The 15,201-nt window shown below is 51.0% G+C and overlaps 1 protein-coding gene across 1 annotated transcript in view; it reads right to left on the bottom strand.

Annotated features, from left to right (window-relative positions):
• FSTL1 (follistatin like 1) overlaps window positions 1–14,090 on the bottom strand; it is a 54,311-nt gene extending 40,221 nt beyond the window's left edge. The window contains exons 1-2 of the mRNA XM_055712116.1: window positions 13,962–14,090; window positions 13,830–13,889 (exon numbers count right to left, since the gene is read on the bottom strand). Of these exons, the coding sequence (XP_055568091.1) occupies window positions 13,830–13,889; window positions 13,962–13,964 (63 nt within the window). The 5' untranslated portion in view covers window positions 13,965–14,090. The remainder of the gene's footprint in view (window positions 1–13,829; window positions 13,890–13,961) is intronic.
• Between the last annotated feature and the right edge of the window lie 1,111 nt (window positions 14,091–15,201).

The raw sequence follows: 15,201 nt of genomic DNA, 5'->3' as shown, positions 1-15,201 counted from the left end.
TTTGCAGCTGCAAAGAGGCAGAGGAGGAAGAAGAGGGAGCACAAAGAGAAAGCAGCATGGGAGGTGCTAATGTTTCTCCATGGCAGCTCATGGGCAGAACAGCTCGCATCCACTCTGAAACTGGTCCTTTAGATGTATGTGGCAAGGAAGTTTGGCTAAAAGTTTAAAAATCACAGCTATGAGGAACACAGGGCTTTATTGCCTCTTGCCACACTTTTATGAAAATGTGGGTTTCAAGCTCATGGCAGAACACAGGATGAAAATATTGCTGAAAGGAGGAAAGGAAACCACCTCCTTTCACCTCTCATCACTGAACAGGGGGGAGAAAAAAAAAAAAAGACTTCTAATTAGCTTGCCCACAGAAAAAGTGCATGAGCCTTCTTTAATTCAATGCCTCTGCCACCCACAGTTAAGGCTGCCTTGCAGGAAGATGCCTTAAAGCTCTGAAAGTACAAACCTTCAGCCTAGCCCAATCCAGAGGTGTGAACTGGAAGGGACCTGGGAACACGAAATGCAGAGAGCCTTCTACTTTCTCTGAGAGGAGGAAAAACCCCCAGACATCCATACTGAAAGACAAAGCTGGAAATGGAAAGAGAAACAAAAAAGGGGTATTTTAATAGCTTCTGAATCTTTATTATGCATTTTTAGTGTAGAAGCTGCCCAAGTCAAGATCCAGCCAAGTCTGTGACAAACCCTGTACAGAGCCATCCCAGAAGAGTCCATGCCCCTGGGATAGCAAGCAAGCAAGCTAGATTTGCTCTTGGAATAAATTCCTGCATTGTTACTTGGTTAGAAATGGATCGTTTGAGAAGGGTGGGGTGAACAGCAAGAAATCTGGCTCTGCCTGCAGCTCTTTAACTGTATGCAATGAGGGTCAGACTCGCAAGCGTTGGCTTGAGCTGTCTGGGGTGTGTAGCCTGCACGCTCTTTGTGGCTCGCTCAGTCCCAGGGTGGACACCTGCATGTAAAACAAGCCAAGTCACACCTAGAAATAGACTCAGCCTCTGCTATCAGAGACCGCGCTCTGTCCTGTCAAAGCCTAGTTCATCGACCAGTCTCTGCTGTGAGAAAGTAATAGAAATCAGAGCAGCAGCGATATGTGCTGGCACTCACATGTGACTTCACAGTGCACAGAGACGTGCTCACCCATGTCAGCAGCGCAGCCTTTGACAGCTCTCGGGCCCCAGGTCTGCAAACCATCACTGCTCAGTTTAGGTACGTTAAGTGTAGGCATGCAAGAGCCCACGCATTTCCTCGCCGCTGCATCGCAGACTGTCAGCTGCTCTTGCCTGTGCACTCAAACCGGCCCAGGAGGCCACCTGCCAGGTGGGCTGGTGCACAGGGCCCTGCTCGGGCAGGGACACAGCGCTCGGGCAGGGACACAGCGCTCGGGCAGGGACACAGCGCTCGGGCAGGGACACAGCGCTCGGGCAGGGACACAGCGCTCGGGCAGGGACACAGCGCTCGGGCAGGGACACAGCGCTCGGGCAGGGACACAGCGCTCGGGCAGGGACACAGCGCTCGGGCAGGGACACAGCGCTCGGGCAGGGACACAGCGCTCGGGCAGGGACACAGCGCTCGGGCAGGGACACAGCGCTCGGGCAGGGACACAGCGCTCGGGCAGGGACACAGCGCTCGGGCAGGGACACAGCGCTCGGGCAGGGACACAGCGCTCGGGCAGGGACACAGCGCTCGGGCAGGGACACAGCGCTCGGGCAGGGACACAGCGCTCGGGCAGGGACACAGCGCTCGGGCAGGGACACAGCGCTCGGGCAGGGACACAGCGCTCGGGCAGGGACACAGCGCTCGGGCAGGGACACAGCGCTCGGGCAGGGACACAGCGCTCGGGCAGGGACACAGCGCTCGGGCAGGGACACAGCGCTCGGGCAGGGACACAGCGCTCGGGCAGGGACACAGCGCTCGGGGCACTGCCTGGGGAGCGTACGAGCTCCAGCAGGTCCCAGCTGAAGCTGCCTGCCAGCGGCCAGGCTCCAGCTGGCCCAAGTGCTGCTATATGGCCCTTTGCCTACTACAGGGCACGAGCAGCACTGAGCGTGCACCCCCCGCAACCCAGTCAAACCTCCCCCGTGGGGTCAAGAAGCCTCTAAATAATTGAGCTTTAACTTAAGCGTGTATTATAGGAACCTCAAACCCAAGACTTTAGCTGGTAATGACAGCAGCACGTCTGCGTGTGGAAGGCTCCTGTCATGACAACCTTGCCAGCTATGCTTCCTGATGGTGCGTGCATTAATGTATATGAATGCCCTAATATTAAATTAGGGCTCATACTGGTTTTGTCTGGTTTCTTTTTACAACTTATATTGCCCAAGGCTGTATGGATTCCCAGCCCACGGAGATGCCCCGTCACCACGTGGTGAGAAAGCATTAACAGACTGGGAAGGGGGATGCAATGTGTGGAAACCCAGTACCGACGGAGGGACTAGAAGACCTACCTTACCAGGGGAGGGCTTGAGGAGCTCAGACTGTTTAGTTTCCCAAAGACAGGACTGGGAGCGGTCCTTCTTGCAGGCCACAGTTACAATGCTGGGGAACACACATGGTACTAAAGGCCTCTTCTGTTTAGCAGATTAAACAGAAGATTCAGTATCTGGAGATCAAAACCAGACAAATGCAAGCCAGAAATGAGGTGTAACAGCATGTGGGTAATTAACCACTGCAGCAACCTACCAAACACAGTGGTATTTTCCATTTGTGGTAATTATTTAATCAAGACTAGATGTTCTTAAGACACGCTTAAGAGTCAGAGCAAATGGAATTAATAAAAAAAGCTGGATATATGGGCTGGATTATGCAAGAGGGCAGAAGTAAAGCACAATAGCTTCTTCTGGCCTCACCATCTACCAATCTATGGGGAAAATGGCCCCTTTTACTGTCAGCAGAGTTGGCAGACAGCCATACTTTCAGTGACAAGGTATGCTGACGTTTACATGAAACAGTAATAATATGTTGCATTTCACTCACACTTCTAATCTGAAATTCTCCAAGCTCTTACTGCCACTGTGTTAGCAAGCCTGACAACTCACTGGCTGGTAAATTGGCATTATCATCCCCCTTTCATCCAGCTTAAACTTTTTCGGCGTAGCTAATCACGTGCTTACCATTTACATGGGAAACAGTACACAGGCTACCTGTCATCTTGGGCACTTTTAGGTCTTTTATATGAGAAAACCTTCATGCAGGCACCTTGCAGAAGGTCTCAGGGTGGGAAGCGACACAGCATACAGAACTGCCTTCTCCGGATGCTCATCCCCAGTACATACTTTACAGCACTCAAAAACTTTATATAACCTCCCTAGAAAAATCTGGTAACTACGTACTTTTTAAGACCAGAAGTCAGCAGTTAGAAATGTAAAGAAAAAAAAAAAGGGGGGGGAGAGAGAGAATGCTTCTTAGTTGTTTTAACAAATATCTTCATATACAACAGACAGACCAAAGGAGAGAAAAAAAAAAAGGAAAAAAAAAAAAAAAGAGTCATTTCCATTAGTTACCATGACAACCAATGGAAATCACTAACCCATCTTCTCTCCCTTGTCAATCTTTGGCAGACCTGTCAGGGAAAGCAAGCGACCTGTAGGGAAAGCAAGCGACCATGCCCAGTGTAAGATTCTCTACTTAACTAGAACATACAGCTCACAGGGAAATCTACATTGCTGTAATGCCAAGTGCTCCCCTTACAACACATCTCCAGTTTGTCTCCTCTCAGACACAAACATCCAGAGAGATACTTGCTGCTCCCCTCCGAAAGCAAACACACTCCAGAAATGTAATCCCCACTGCGAGACCCCTCAGCTCTCCCACCTTATGCTCTTCCTCTCTGGCTCCATAAAAACACTCAACCACCTCTTCCCTCCCACCCGCGGGCCATCGGCTCACATCTTGTATGTGGCCCATACAAGCCCCTTTTGCACATCTTTACTGCCTGGCAAGAAATTGCTGTATCACACAGTAATTGTGGCCCACATTTCATCTCCACTTTCCTTACCACTGTTATCGCTGTTGATAAGGATAATGACCCTCTACAATGCCTGCTGTACCTTCTACATGAGAGCTTTTAAACTTTTAACAGGAATGCATTCAGCTTCATAAACCCTTCTGAGAGGCACAGCACCATCATTATCCTTATTTTACAGATGTGAACACTGCAGCTTAGAGGAATTAGGTGCCTTGCACAAAGCCTACATACAAACCATGGCATTATGCTAAGAGTGAGAACAAATAGGTCTGGAGAGAAGAGTTTGTTTGCATTTTCTTGACGCCTACAGGCTCTGAGGGTGTTTGAACCACATATGCTCAGAGACCCCTTTAGTCCCTCCACCACTGTGCCAAAATCCCACAGCAAATAAATACAAACCTAGGAGAAAAAAAACCCCAACCATCAAAAAACCTAAACCAACCAAAACACCAACAGCTGTCTCTGTTTAATGCTGGTTTACCGTTGACCTTGCATCTGCAGCCAGGAGGGCCCAGCTCACCCCAGTGTCTGGATGTGTGCTGCTGCACTGCAGAAGAGCTTGGCAGTGATTTGTGAGGAGGTATTAATGCCCAGCTGTTCTCCTGTCTCTTTTAGTTTTCACGTGCACAAAGTTAGGAGCGGCCCCTGCACTACACTGACACTGCGGTTTCAGGCTATTCATATACCACAGTGAGATTCAATGCTCACCCAATAGCATCCAAAATTCCCAAATAATCCACATCAATTGTGAATTTTACTGCATTCTCTTCCACTCCCCCATCCCAGATCTGGTTGCAGGAGTTATTGGCAAGTTACTCCATAAGAGGACTGACTAAGGTATCTCTGTATGCGTGTGTGTGTGCACACAAGGTGTAACAAACCATGTTCTGTGCCCCATGATTAATCTTTGGCTCCTCCATGACACCCTCCTGGGGGCCTGCACACAGCTCTGAGTGCCACAGAGGGGAGGACAAACCAAAGCTGAGCAGCAACAAGCTGTTCTGCAAGCTGCTTCCCACAAATTCCTGTCTCCAGGCTGGTTGCGTCTGGTGGCTGTGAAGGTACAAACTCCGATAAAGGGGAATACTCATCAAACGCTTCTCTGGCCTGTAGTAAGAGCTGATGTCAAGCTGGACCTTTTCCCACAGGTAGGGCACTAACTGGTGCTGGTACAGTACCTGTGTCTATTTTTACAAAACTTAGAAGAATGCAGTATCTCGTAGAAAATTAATATACTTCGCTAAACATGGCTGAAACTGGCTGTTGGGTTTAAAGATTATTTGAGGAGGTTCAAAGGTACCAACAGAGAATAAGATCACATAAAGCTCTGTTTCTTTAAGCAGCCAGGGAAAAATGTTCTGCCTTGACAGGAGGAAGGGAGCCACAGGGAGGTTAAAAGAGGTAGGCTAAGCAGAGAGCTGAGGGACCCCATAAACCAGCTACACATACAAGGTGGAGATAACTGCACGGGGGAGGCGCTGATTATCATTGAACGCAGAGGCATAATTAGGACTGTTGGGACAGAATAAAAAGATTAATGGTCTACTTGCTCACAGAACAGGACCATGAAAATAAACTTACTGACTTTGAGATACTCCAGAGCATGGTATCATTTTTCACAGAACAGGAAGGGGACATCACTTATTGGGGATGCGTAAAACTGGATCTGACAAGACGCTAATGGCTATGGTTTGTACAAGCAACTACTAAGCCCAGGGCACACAATGATACCTTGTAGAAAAAATAATCAATTTTTCCAAAGCATCCTGCTTTGAATGATCTCAAAAAGCATTATCACGTTTGTCACTAGCCCCTCTGAAAAGCTTGGCAAAACACACAGGCCGCAGGGAATCATGCTGCAAGTGCGCACAGTCTTCCTGCACACACGTCTCCGGTGAATAAAGGCCCGAGGGCATGCCTCTTGCCCTCCTGGAAGTGCTCCTTTCAGCTAGGCAGGGCTGGCCACACCACCCCATCTGACTGTGACCAAGCAGGCACTGAGAGCAACCACCGCTGTGTGCCACCCCAGCCCTGCAGCAGGTCAAGCATGGGAACGCTCCTTGCCAGGGACAGCGTGGGCCACCTGCCAGCCCTGCTCATGCGAAGCGCAGCGTGCCGCTTGCTGGTGCTTGAGCAAGCTCAGGCACTGAGGCTCGCTCTTCAACTGCAGACTGGGTACAAATCAGGCAGTTAAAATAAAAAATAAAAAAGTACTCCCTCTTTACCCTACTCCTCCTTACCTTTACATGTCATCCACTACCGGTGGGTCCAGGCCCCAGTCCTAGGGACGTGAGAAATGCAGGTCCATGAGAAATGGAGCCTCTGTTGCAACCTGACTTCTCCACCGCCCATCTGCAGGGCAAGGAGAAGGGGAGCGCTGCCTGAAGAAGATTATGCTGATAGTACTCATGCGGCATTCATCATCTTGGGGCCGGAATACCCCAGAGCTTGCATCACACAGAGCAAACCCGCTGTCCTCAGACAGGAATACCGCAGCTTTTCTGCCAAGCTGAAGGCGACGCCTGTAACGTGAACGCTTGGTCCCCTGCCACCTTAATCTTCCAGAGCTCTGGGTTTGAATATGCAAGCTGCAGACCAGAGCTGGGTCACAACCTTTTTGGTTATCCCTGAGGAATTTTGCTCACCCAGACAACAAAACGATCCAGACATAGCAAAAATTCCCTGAGGAAATAGCTTCCTCTTACATATAGGAAACGAGACAACAATTCCAATCCCTCATACTTAAGCTTCCTCAAACATAAACACAAAAAAGTGGCCAAAACACAGGAGGGGAAAGAAAGTCCCAGAGCAGCAAGGAGTACATATGCAAAGAGTTACGTCATGTAGAAGGAAAGCTCTTGGCTTCAGGCTACAATTACCAGCACTTAAATGGCAGGGGCTGCTCCAGCACAGAGCCCCCCCCCATCCAGGCATCATCTTCCAAATTGATTCATTGTCGGGAAAACGGCAACAGACACTGCTGTCAGAACCATCCCTGGACAGCACAGTGCTGGAGGCCAACCTGGCAACTGGCCAGCGCCTGCCAAACGCTCCCTCTTCCTCCGTCCGGGTGGACGGACAGAAACTCCTTGTTCTGCCCCTCTGACATGCAGGCCCTGAAGTGCTTTGCCGTGGCAGCCGGGTGACGAGGAAAGAGTGGCCCGGGGCAGTGTTTCTGATGGCAGGAGGCGCACCCAACCCACGGGCTCCTGCGTTAGGACAGGGTTCACCAATAAATCTCTCCATCAGAAGCAGGTACATTTGCCAGCCCACCCCTGTCACCCCACGTTTGCTTCCCTCTTACTCAAGATTTTAACATCCTCTTCTCCCCTCTCCCAACCTGGAAGACTTCAGAAGACTGTTTCAGGCTTGAGTATTACTCCTGCCACAGGTACTGCTGCAGCAAGTAATTCCACTACCTCCCTAGCTCTCCTCACAGATAAAGAAACAAAGAAGTTGTTTCTGGCTATAGATTATCTTTGAAGCTATGACTATTTCTTGAAAACTTTCACTGTGGGGGAAAAAGGTAAGCATAGAAAGCTCCACCAGCATCCGTATTCCCAAAGCCCCCTGGATCCCATCTCAGGACTCTGAGCGAGGAGCTGGGATGGGATCAGGAAGAACACGTACTGGCTAGGGACAACCAGCAGTGGGTGACAAATAGCAGTCCAACTGGTCCTTCCATGCTTGGAGCATAAGGGGTGCAAACCGTCTCCTCCTACCAATGAAAGCCAGCTGCTTTGCCTTGGTGTTTTTATCTGTTTCACTCCATTGTTCCTTCAAGCTGGTTTGTTGCTCTTTGCATTGCAAAACCCTCTAGAGATACAATCAAGAGAAAAAAACCAAAACTCAAATTCTAAAGCTTACAGCTTTACTCCTTTGTAACAGAGCTGCAGAATGAAATGAGAGAAGGATAAAGAACGAACAAGAAAAGCTGATTACTATGGGGTCCATTACCTAGCGTTACAGTATTTAGAGAAAGTAGTTAGATGTTCCTCTCTGGAACAGCAGTTGACAGGGTACAGCCAAGGGAAACGCCATATAAAGAGCCATCCTGCAATGCCCACACAGAGGTGAATGGGATGGGTTCCAACAAGTCTTTCCTCTCAGCCTCCTGTTTTCCTGGTGCGTTGGGTATTTTCCTCAGAAGCACAGGAGAACTGGCACCCTCCGCCCAGTGAGACAAAAACCAGATTCCAGTCTTCAAGCAGTGTTTAGTTTCTTCTGCCAAAATATTTGCTTAGCTGTCAAACAGTGGAAATGTGGGATCCACCTACAGCTGAGCTAATGAGATACCAAATCCCTCCCCAATCATCCACCCCAAGCTCCTTGTTCTTTCCAAATTGGTCCAAGAGGAGCCTTCAAACTGTTTCCAGGTTATGAACCCCTTGAGGCACTCCAAACTAGGTGTGGACGTCTCAAGAAATTCCACATATGCAAACTGGAGCGTGAGCTTGCTCTTCTTCATCACCTCCCACAGGCAGCCTACATCTAATCTGCTGCCCCAAGCAGCCACAGGTCCAACGTCAAAACCGAGAGGTACACAGTGTAGTAAGTGAGAGAGACTAGGCATAGAGCAGGTAGTAAGATCTCACAGGAACTTACATGAACTTCACTTCTGGGTAGCTGGTTCATACAGCAGAGGAAGAACATGGTCACACTTGGAGCACACTTGAAAGCATGCATGAAAATGCCACGCAGTCATTACTAGTGCTACAGTTACAGAACGCCACCAAAGCCTCCAGGCCTGCTTATCTGCCATTTGTTTATTTACTGCTGCAATGCCTAGGAATTCAAATCAGAGCCCCACAGTCAAAGGCAAGGAAGTCTCTGCTCTAACTAGCTCTCATCTAACTTTGTACACTAGCTGTGGCAAAACCTACAACCTCTGGGAAAGGCGAGACGCGTATAATCCCATGCCTGCCACCCAGACGCAGCTCTGGAAGGAAGCATGCTTCACAGCCTAGCAGCAGTCTGCTCTTTTCTTTTGCTGAACTTGGAGACAATGCTATGAAGGATAAATCTCTCTGAAGCAGTGCTGGTTACTCACAGATTATCTTAGATAACTTAGTACAGCAGAAGCCAGCACCCCTGCAAAGACAGATGCAACCCAGCTAAATAAAGTATTTCTGGGAACCAATCTCATCTAGCTCACAGGATATGTGGCAGAAACAGCCTGGGTAATGGGAGCCTCATAAACCCAGAAAGACACATCTGGCTGAGATTTGTGACAAACTCTTCTGTACAAAGAGAAACATTCCCCAGCTCATGTAACACCACACACGAAAGATCAAAGATGCCCCGGTGCCTCCTGATGGGTAAGCAGCTGTACCAATAACAGCAGCTGGAAAATCCAACAGGAGACTCAGGCAGTCCCTTCCCCTGCGCTGGGAGCAGAGCTGCCTCCCAGGCAGTCCCCAGCAGCAGCCCCCTGTTAATTACCAGCAAGCAATTTGCACTCTGGCAGATAAAGCCATTCACACAGCTACAGCGCGTTTGCACAAAGCAGCTCGGATCTGACAGCAGCTCCATCTGAGAAGCAGCATCAGGGTGTAGCACATGTATGTGCTACACGACACTGCTGCTGCTTCCGAGCTTGTGCCATGCGTGCTGCTGCTTGGAGGTTACAGTCCCTTCAAAGCAGCTGGGGAGGTTGTTTAAACACTCATACATGGGGCATTTGGCGAGCAGCTTCGGCACAACACGAGGTGCCTCAAACAGAACCGCTCGGTTGGACTCTCAGACTCTGATCCCTGGGACAATCTGCAGCACAGCAGCTGCTCGACAGCACAGCATGCACCTTAAAAAATAGGCTGTGCGCCCAGGGTAGCATCACTTTTTCACTGCCTCCCCATTTAAAACACGCTTATCACCTTGAGATGCGACTCCAGCAATGCCTGGTCTAGCACTCAAGGGCAGGATTTCAAGGAGGAAGATGCCTATCACTCCAAAACCAGCTCAAGGAGAAAAATGGATGCAATTTTTCCTTCCACTGAAGATGTGCCTGCTAGAACTGGGAAGCCAGTTTTATTACGTTAGTGGGTTACACACAACCGCTGGGTTTTATTGCACAAAGCCAGTGCATATTAAAACCAGCCTGAGTTACCCACATGATTGGCACCACAGCATCTTCCCTTGAACTGCCATGGACAAAATATCAGCGAGGGAAGGACTGAACTATCCACAAAGTCTTTATCACTAAATTTCAAAGGCAAATGGAGCCTTCTTCAAATGATGGCTTCAGGGCCAAATACAGCCATGCAATTACATCAGGATTTCAACTTTAACTTACTCAGTTTCATTTAATAAGACAGCAGTCTTTAGTTTTCACCATTGCAAAAATGTGGGAAAAGTTTAAGCAAAGCAAGCTGATGATGCTGGCCAGACTGTGAACAGCCCGATGGGAGGAAGTACACCAGGCTTTAGGAAGCCCAGCTGAACTCTCAGCTCCAGCTCCCCCGGGTCGCAAAAGCACTCCGCTGGCAAAAAAAGACACAGGTCTTGGTAGCGTCAAGTGTTGCCCTCCCTACATGCAAACGCAGTCAAATCGGATTGCGAGGAAGCGCTCAGGTGAGTTAAGCAAACAAGACCTTAGCCAAAACCTTTGTCTTTTCTCTTCCCCGTAACATTCTTTTCGGCTTTTCACACAGAAACACTAAACTGAGGGAAAAGGAGGTGGGGTGAAAAAAATTAATCCCAGGGTTACAGCAGATGCTGTGCTATTAGAAAAGGTTATAAATCTGCCTCCAGTTGCTTGTCATCGCTGTGTTGCCCTGGGGGTTATAGCCCCCTCAGATCCGTCAGTAGATTTCTTTGCAAGAGGAGAGCCTCTAGTCCTCCTCCTCTAGCCCTTTCTAGCCAAAACGAGACAAAGTCAGATTAAACTGTTTACATAGCTCTTTCCAAAGGCTGGGTCATTTGGCCAGAAATGGGTTAAGGATAGTTCAGGAGAACAGCTACAGGTCCCAGAGATTAACCTGAACAGCCAGAAAACTGGCAAGGCGCAGAGGGTGGGCCAGGGCAGCAACCTCGCCTCTTGGCAAGTCTGGATTCAGGAAAGGGCTTCTGTCCACAGCCCACACCAATACATTCATGCTGGTATAAGCCTCTTTGCTCACATCTAAAATTTCCAGTGAAAACAACTTTCCTAATGATTCTGAATCAGGTTTAAACCCAAAATGAAAAAAGAAAAACCTTTACTCTTATTTTGAAGTTAGCATCCTGGTGGGACATGTAATGGTGATTACAGCAGTACCAGCAGTGGAAGTGCTCCCACACGCCACCCCTCAGACCTCACAGACACAGTCAAACAGCGACTGGACTCCTCTCCAGTGTTAACTAGGTGACTTACTCCAGCAGGATGTGAACAACTGATTAACTTTTAATACATTCATCAGACATTTTGAGCCTCTCCCTTCTCCTCTATCACGATGGATGCTTCCCAAAAATCACTCCATCTGCTTTGGAAAGCCCCAGCTGAGAACACAAGCAACTTCAGCTCTGTTGCATCCCTGGTAATACAAGTGAACGGCCGTCTCGCTGAGAGTCTGACCCAGGAAGAAAGAGATAAAAAGGGCTGTCTGAAGCTGGTGGCTGGCTTCCATCCGAGGAGTACAGTTCACCGTCTATTGCTCTTGTGACTATTACTGAACCGGGCCAAGAAAAGCTCCCAAGTTTTGGCACGTCTCAGATTTTCCAGTCTGCACAAAGTCATGCCAGGAACATTTACTGAAGCAATTTCTTTCTTTCTTTAAAGACTCTAATTATGCACCTAACAATGTCGTAGAAACGAGTGTTGTACAAAAAACCTAGCACAGTTCAGATACAGTTTTGCCGACAAAAGGATTAGAAGCTTAAGGTTCAGTGTTAATATTCTGAACATACTGAAAGGCACAGAGTGCAAACTGCAGCAGAAACAGAAGAAATAAGAGAGGTTATCACTTCCAAAATCTGGAAGAGGGGAAAGCGCACGGGAAAATGCCATGCTGATCTTACTAAATGGCAGTGATGCCGCAGAGTGGTAATAAGAAACATTTAGAAGGAAACAACATCAAAGCCGTCTCCGAATTGCAAGCAGCTTGCCTTCAGGCACAGTCCACTCCCCAGAAAACAAGGAGGTCTAGATACCCCAGAGGGTGGGACACGACCTGTGACAAACTGATGTTCACCACTCGGCAGCTACCAGCAATAAGGAATCAAACTGAACCCCAAAACAAGAGTTGTCCGAGGTGTCAATTTTCCCTGAAACCAGACTGAAACCTCAGTCATCACTCTCAAGTTTTGCTGAACTTAAGAGTGGAACTGAACCAAAACATTCACTGGTTTGACACCTGGACCATTATACCTGAAAAGAGTCAAATCATTCATTTATCCATTCAAGCATGAACCGGTCTTTAAAAGCAATTTTTGAACATCATAGCTGCACATTTTTCTTTCAGTTTGCAGATGAGGCACAGAGACACGACAGTACTTAGACTTGGGAAGCCATCCAGGTACTCTGATGAGGGTACATTAGGCAAAAAGCAGGATTCAGCACTGTGACCATTACCATAACGCTAGCAGCGCCAGTGAAATCGGAAATCAAGGACTAAACACATCTTGGCTATATTTCTCTGGTCTACTGACTCCAAGAGGCTTTTCTCAGACCAATGCCACCGCTATTTAGCTGTTACTATCATTCATCTTCTGGATGCGCTGCTGTGCACTTCCTTCCCACAGAGGTTTTGCTGTAGATTGACCGGAACCAGTTAAGGTTTATTTAGGGTTCCTAAGAAAGTGAATAAAACCAATCCGGCTTTTTCAGGACAGTGCTGGAGAGGATGCGTGGAAATGCTGACTACATGAGTATGTCACGCCTCGGGAAGAAAGTGTATTACAATATTATCATGTACGGGCAGATGTGAAATGTTAGCCCGTGCTACAGCTCAGTCCTGCTCCCCTGGGTTTTCACAAGAGCCGCGACCAGAGCTATAGGTTGACAGCGTCTGCTTGCAACTGCCCTGTCTCTCCTCTGCTCCTCACGTGCCCCAGCGTTCGCACCGCTCGTCCCTCGCCGAAGAGCTTTGCTGAGGGGGCCGGAGCCCCAGTGCTGGGCTTCACCTCATCCCCTCGTGCCATAACCCGGGCAGCACCGTCCACGGGTGGGAGGCAGAAAGAGGGAACATGTGTAGGAAGTCTGGTGTGTTTATGCTTTTTTTTTTTCTTTTTTCTTTTTTTTTTTTGTGCAGACCCAAACTGTGATGCTCTAGGGTGGGTCTCTCCATCTGGGAGAAATATGTGGGGAGAAAAAGCGCAGGCGGGGAGGACGAGCCGCCCCCCGAGCGGGACCCGCTTCCCTCCAAAAGCGGCTCGGCCTCCCTCCCCAGCCCAGCTTGAGTTCATTTTCCTCAAATCACTTCCACATTTCCCCTGCCGTAATTATCAAATATTTTGTTTCTGACCTCACTTTTACGGAGGCCGCCACAACCCGGGAATTCAGGCACCGTTTGTTTTCTGTCAACAGAGCTGGGGGGTTGCGAGTTGGGGGCTTTTGGTGGTTTTCAATGTCATTGCAATAAAAGAAAAGAAGGAAAGAAAAGGGGGCGAGGAGGAAAGATGGGAGGGAGGGAAGGGGGCTCCCGGGGGGCCCCGCCTGCGGCAGGCTGGGGGTCCCGGCCCGGCCGCAGCCCCCTCACCCCCGGGGGGGCCCGGCGGCCCCGCAACTTCCCTCCTCGCCCCGGTGCCACCTTCCGCGGCCCCAGCAGCCCCCCCCCCCCCCCCGCCCCGCGGCGAAAAAACCCCGGAGACCCCCCCAACCCCCCGGGTCCCCCCCTCGCCGCCCCCCTCCCCGGCCCGCCGCGAGGGGCCCCGCGCTTACCTCAGCTCGCAGGCGGGCGACGGCCATGAGGGCGCAGAGCAGCGGCAGAGTTTTCCAGATCTGCAAGAGAGGGGGGCGGTGAGCGCGGGGCCGGCGCCGCCAAACTTCCCGCCGGGCGGCCCCGCTGCTCACCATGCTGCGGGCGGCTGGCGGCACCGGCGGGGCAGGCGGTGAGGAGGAGGCTCCTTCCCCGGCTCCGGCTCGCTCGGGAAGGGAAGGGGAGGGCTCCCCCGCACCCCGGCCCGCCAGCCCGCGGCTCCACCCCCGGCCCGACCCCCGCCTCGGGGCCGGCTCCGCCCCGGCCCGCCGTGAGGGGGCGGCCCCCGCCCCGCGGCCGCTCCCGCTGCCGGGCCCCTCAGCGCCCCGCGGGGCAGCGCCCCGGCTCCGGAGGCCGAGGGGCGGCGGGGGGGCTGCCGAGGGGCTCGGGACCCCGGCCCAGCGTGGGGCTGGGGAGGGGGGTGCCGGCCCGCAGCGCCCGGCCTCGCAGCTTCGCTGCCCGTGGGGGGGCCCTGAGCGGCGGGGACAGCCTGGCCAGGCGCAGCCACAGCGCGCCCCTCAGGGGGGTCGCAGCCGCCCCCCGCGCTGTCGCAAAACGGGGGAAACTGAGGCACGGGGTGGCTTCTCCGTGCGGGAGGAGCCGTACAAACCGTGCCCCTGCGCCAGCCCTGAGGCCGCGCTGAGGTCCCGCCCGCGGCTGCAGGTGCCGTTGCTGACGGGTGGAGGGAGGTTTGGAAAGGAGGGCTGAAGGCCACAGGTGTTAGGGCCTGGATGGCACTGGCTGAGCCCAGCACCCCACTGGGGTGTCGTGCCAGGCACAGAGGGAGAAAATCCTGCCCAACATGCCTGGTGGTGCTCATTTGTGTATAAAAATCTCTTCATCTCCGAATTTCGGAAGCCTCCGCCAGCTGGAAGGCAGGACCTGACAGCGCAAGAGGGGCTGATTGCTCTGGGCACGTACAGAAATCTTTGGTACAGCAAGCAACGCCATGGCACCACTTGTCAAGGGCTTGTGCTCAAGCTTTGAGGTTGGTTGTAACCAAAAATGACACCGCTGGCTTTGAAATCCCATCTCGCCCCGTAACCAAGCATGCCCATAAGCCGTCTTTATCTTCTTACCCTGCTTTATTCTATGCCCACAACACAGGCAGGCACCATGGGAGATGCTGGCGTGTGTCCCCTCATCGTTCACCAAGACCAAAGATCATTCCAGCATCCCGCTGGAAGGAGGAAACTCTGGGGAAGGGTTACCCTAGATCAGCCCACATCTGGTCTGTCTGTGGCAGCCGTGCCACTTTTCTGTGCTTCCTCAGGCTTCACTTCCTCACTCTCTTTTTAGGACTACTGTTACTAATTTTGCATTTATAAAGCATCC

Source organism: Falco cherrug, chromosome 5 (genome assembly GCF_023634085.1).
Source record: "Falco cherrug isolate bFalChe1 chromosome 5, bFalChe1.pri, whole genome shotgun sequence".
Classification (NCBI taxonomy): Eukaryota; Metazoa; Chordata; class Aves; order Falconiformes; family Falconidae; genus Falco; species Falco cherrug.
Note: the sequence above shows the minus strand (reverse complement) of the source record. Positions and strands in the feature narration are given on the sequence as shown.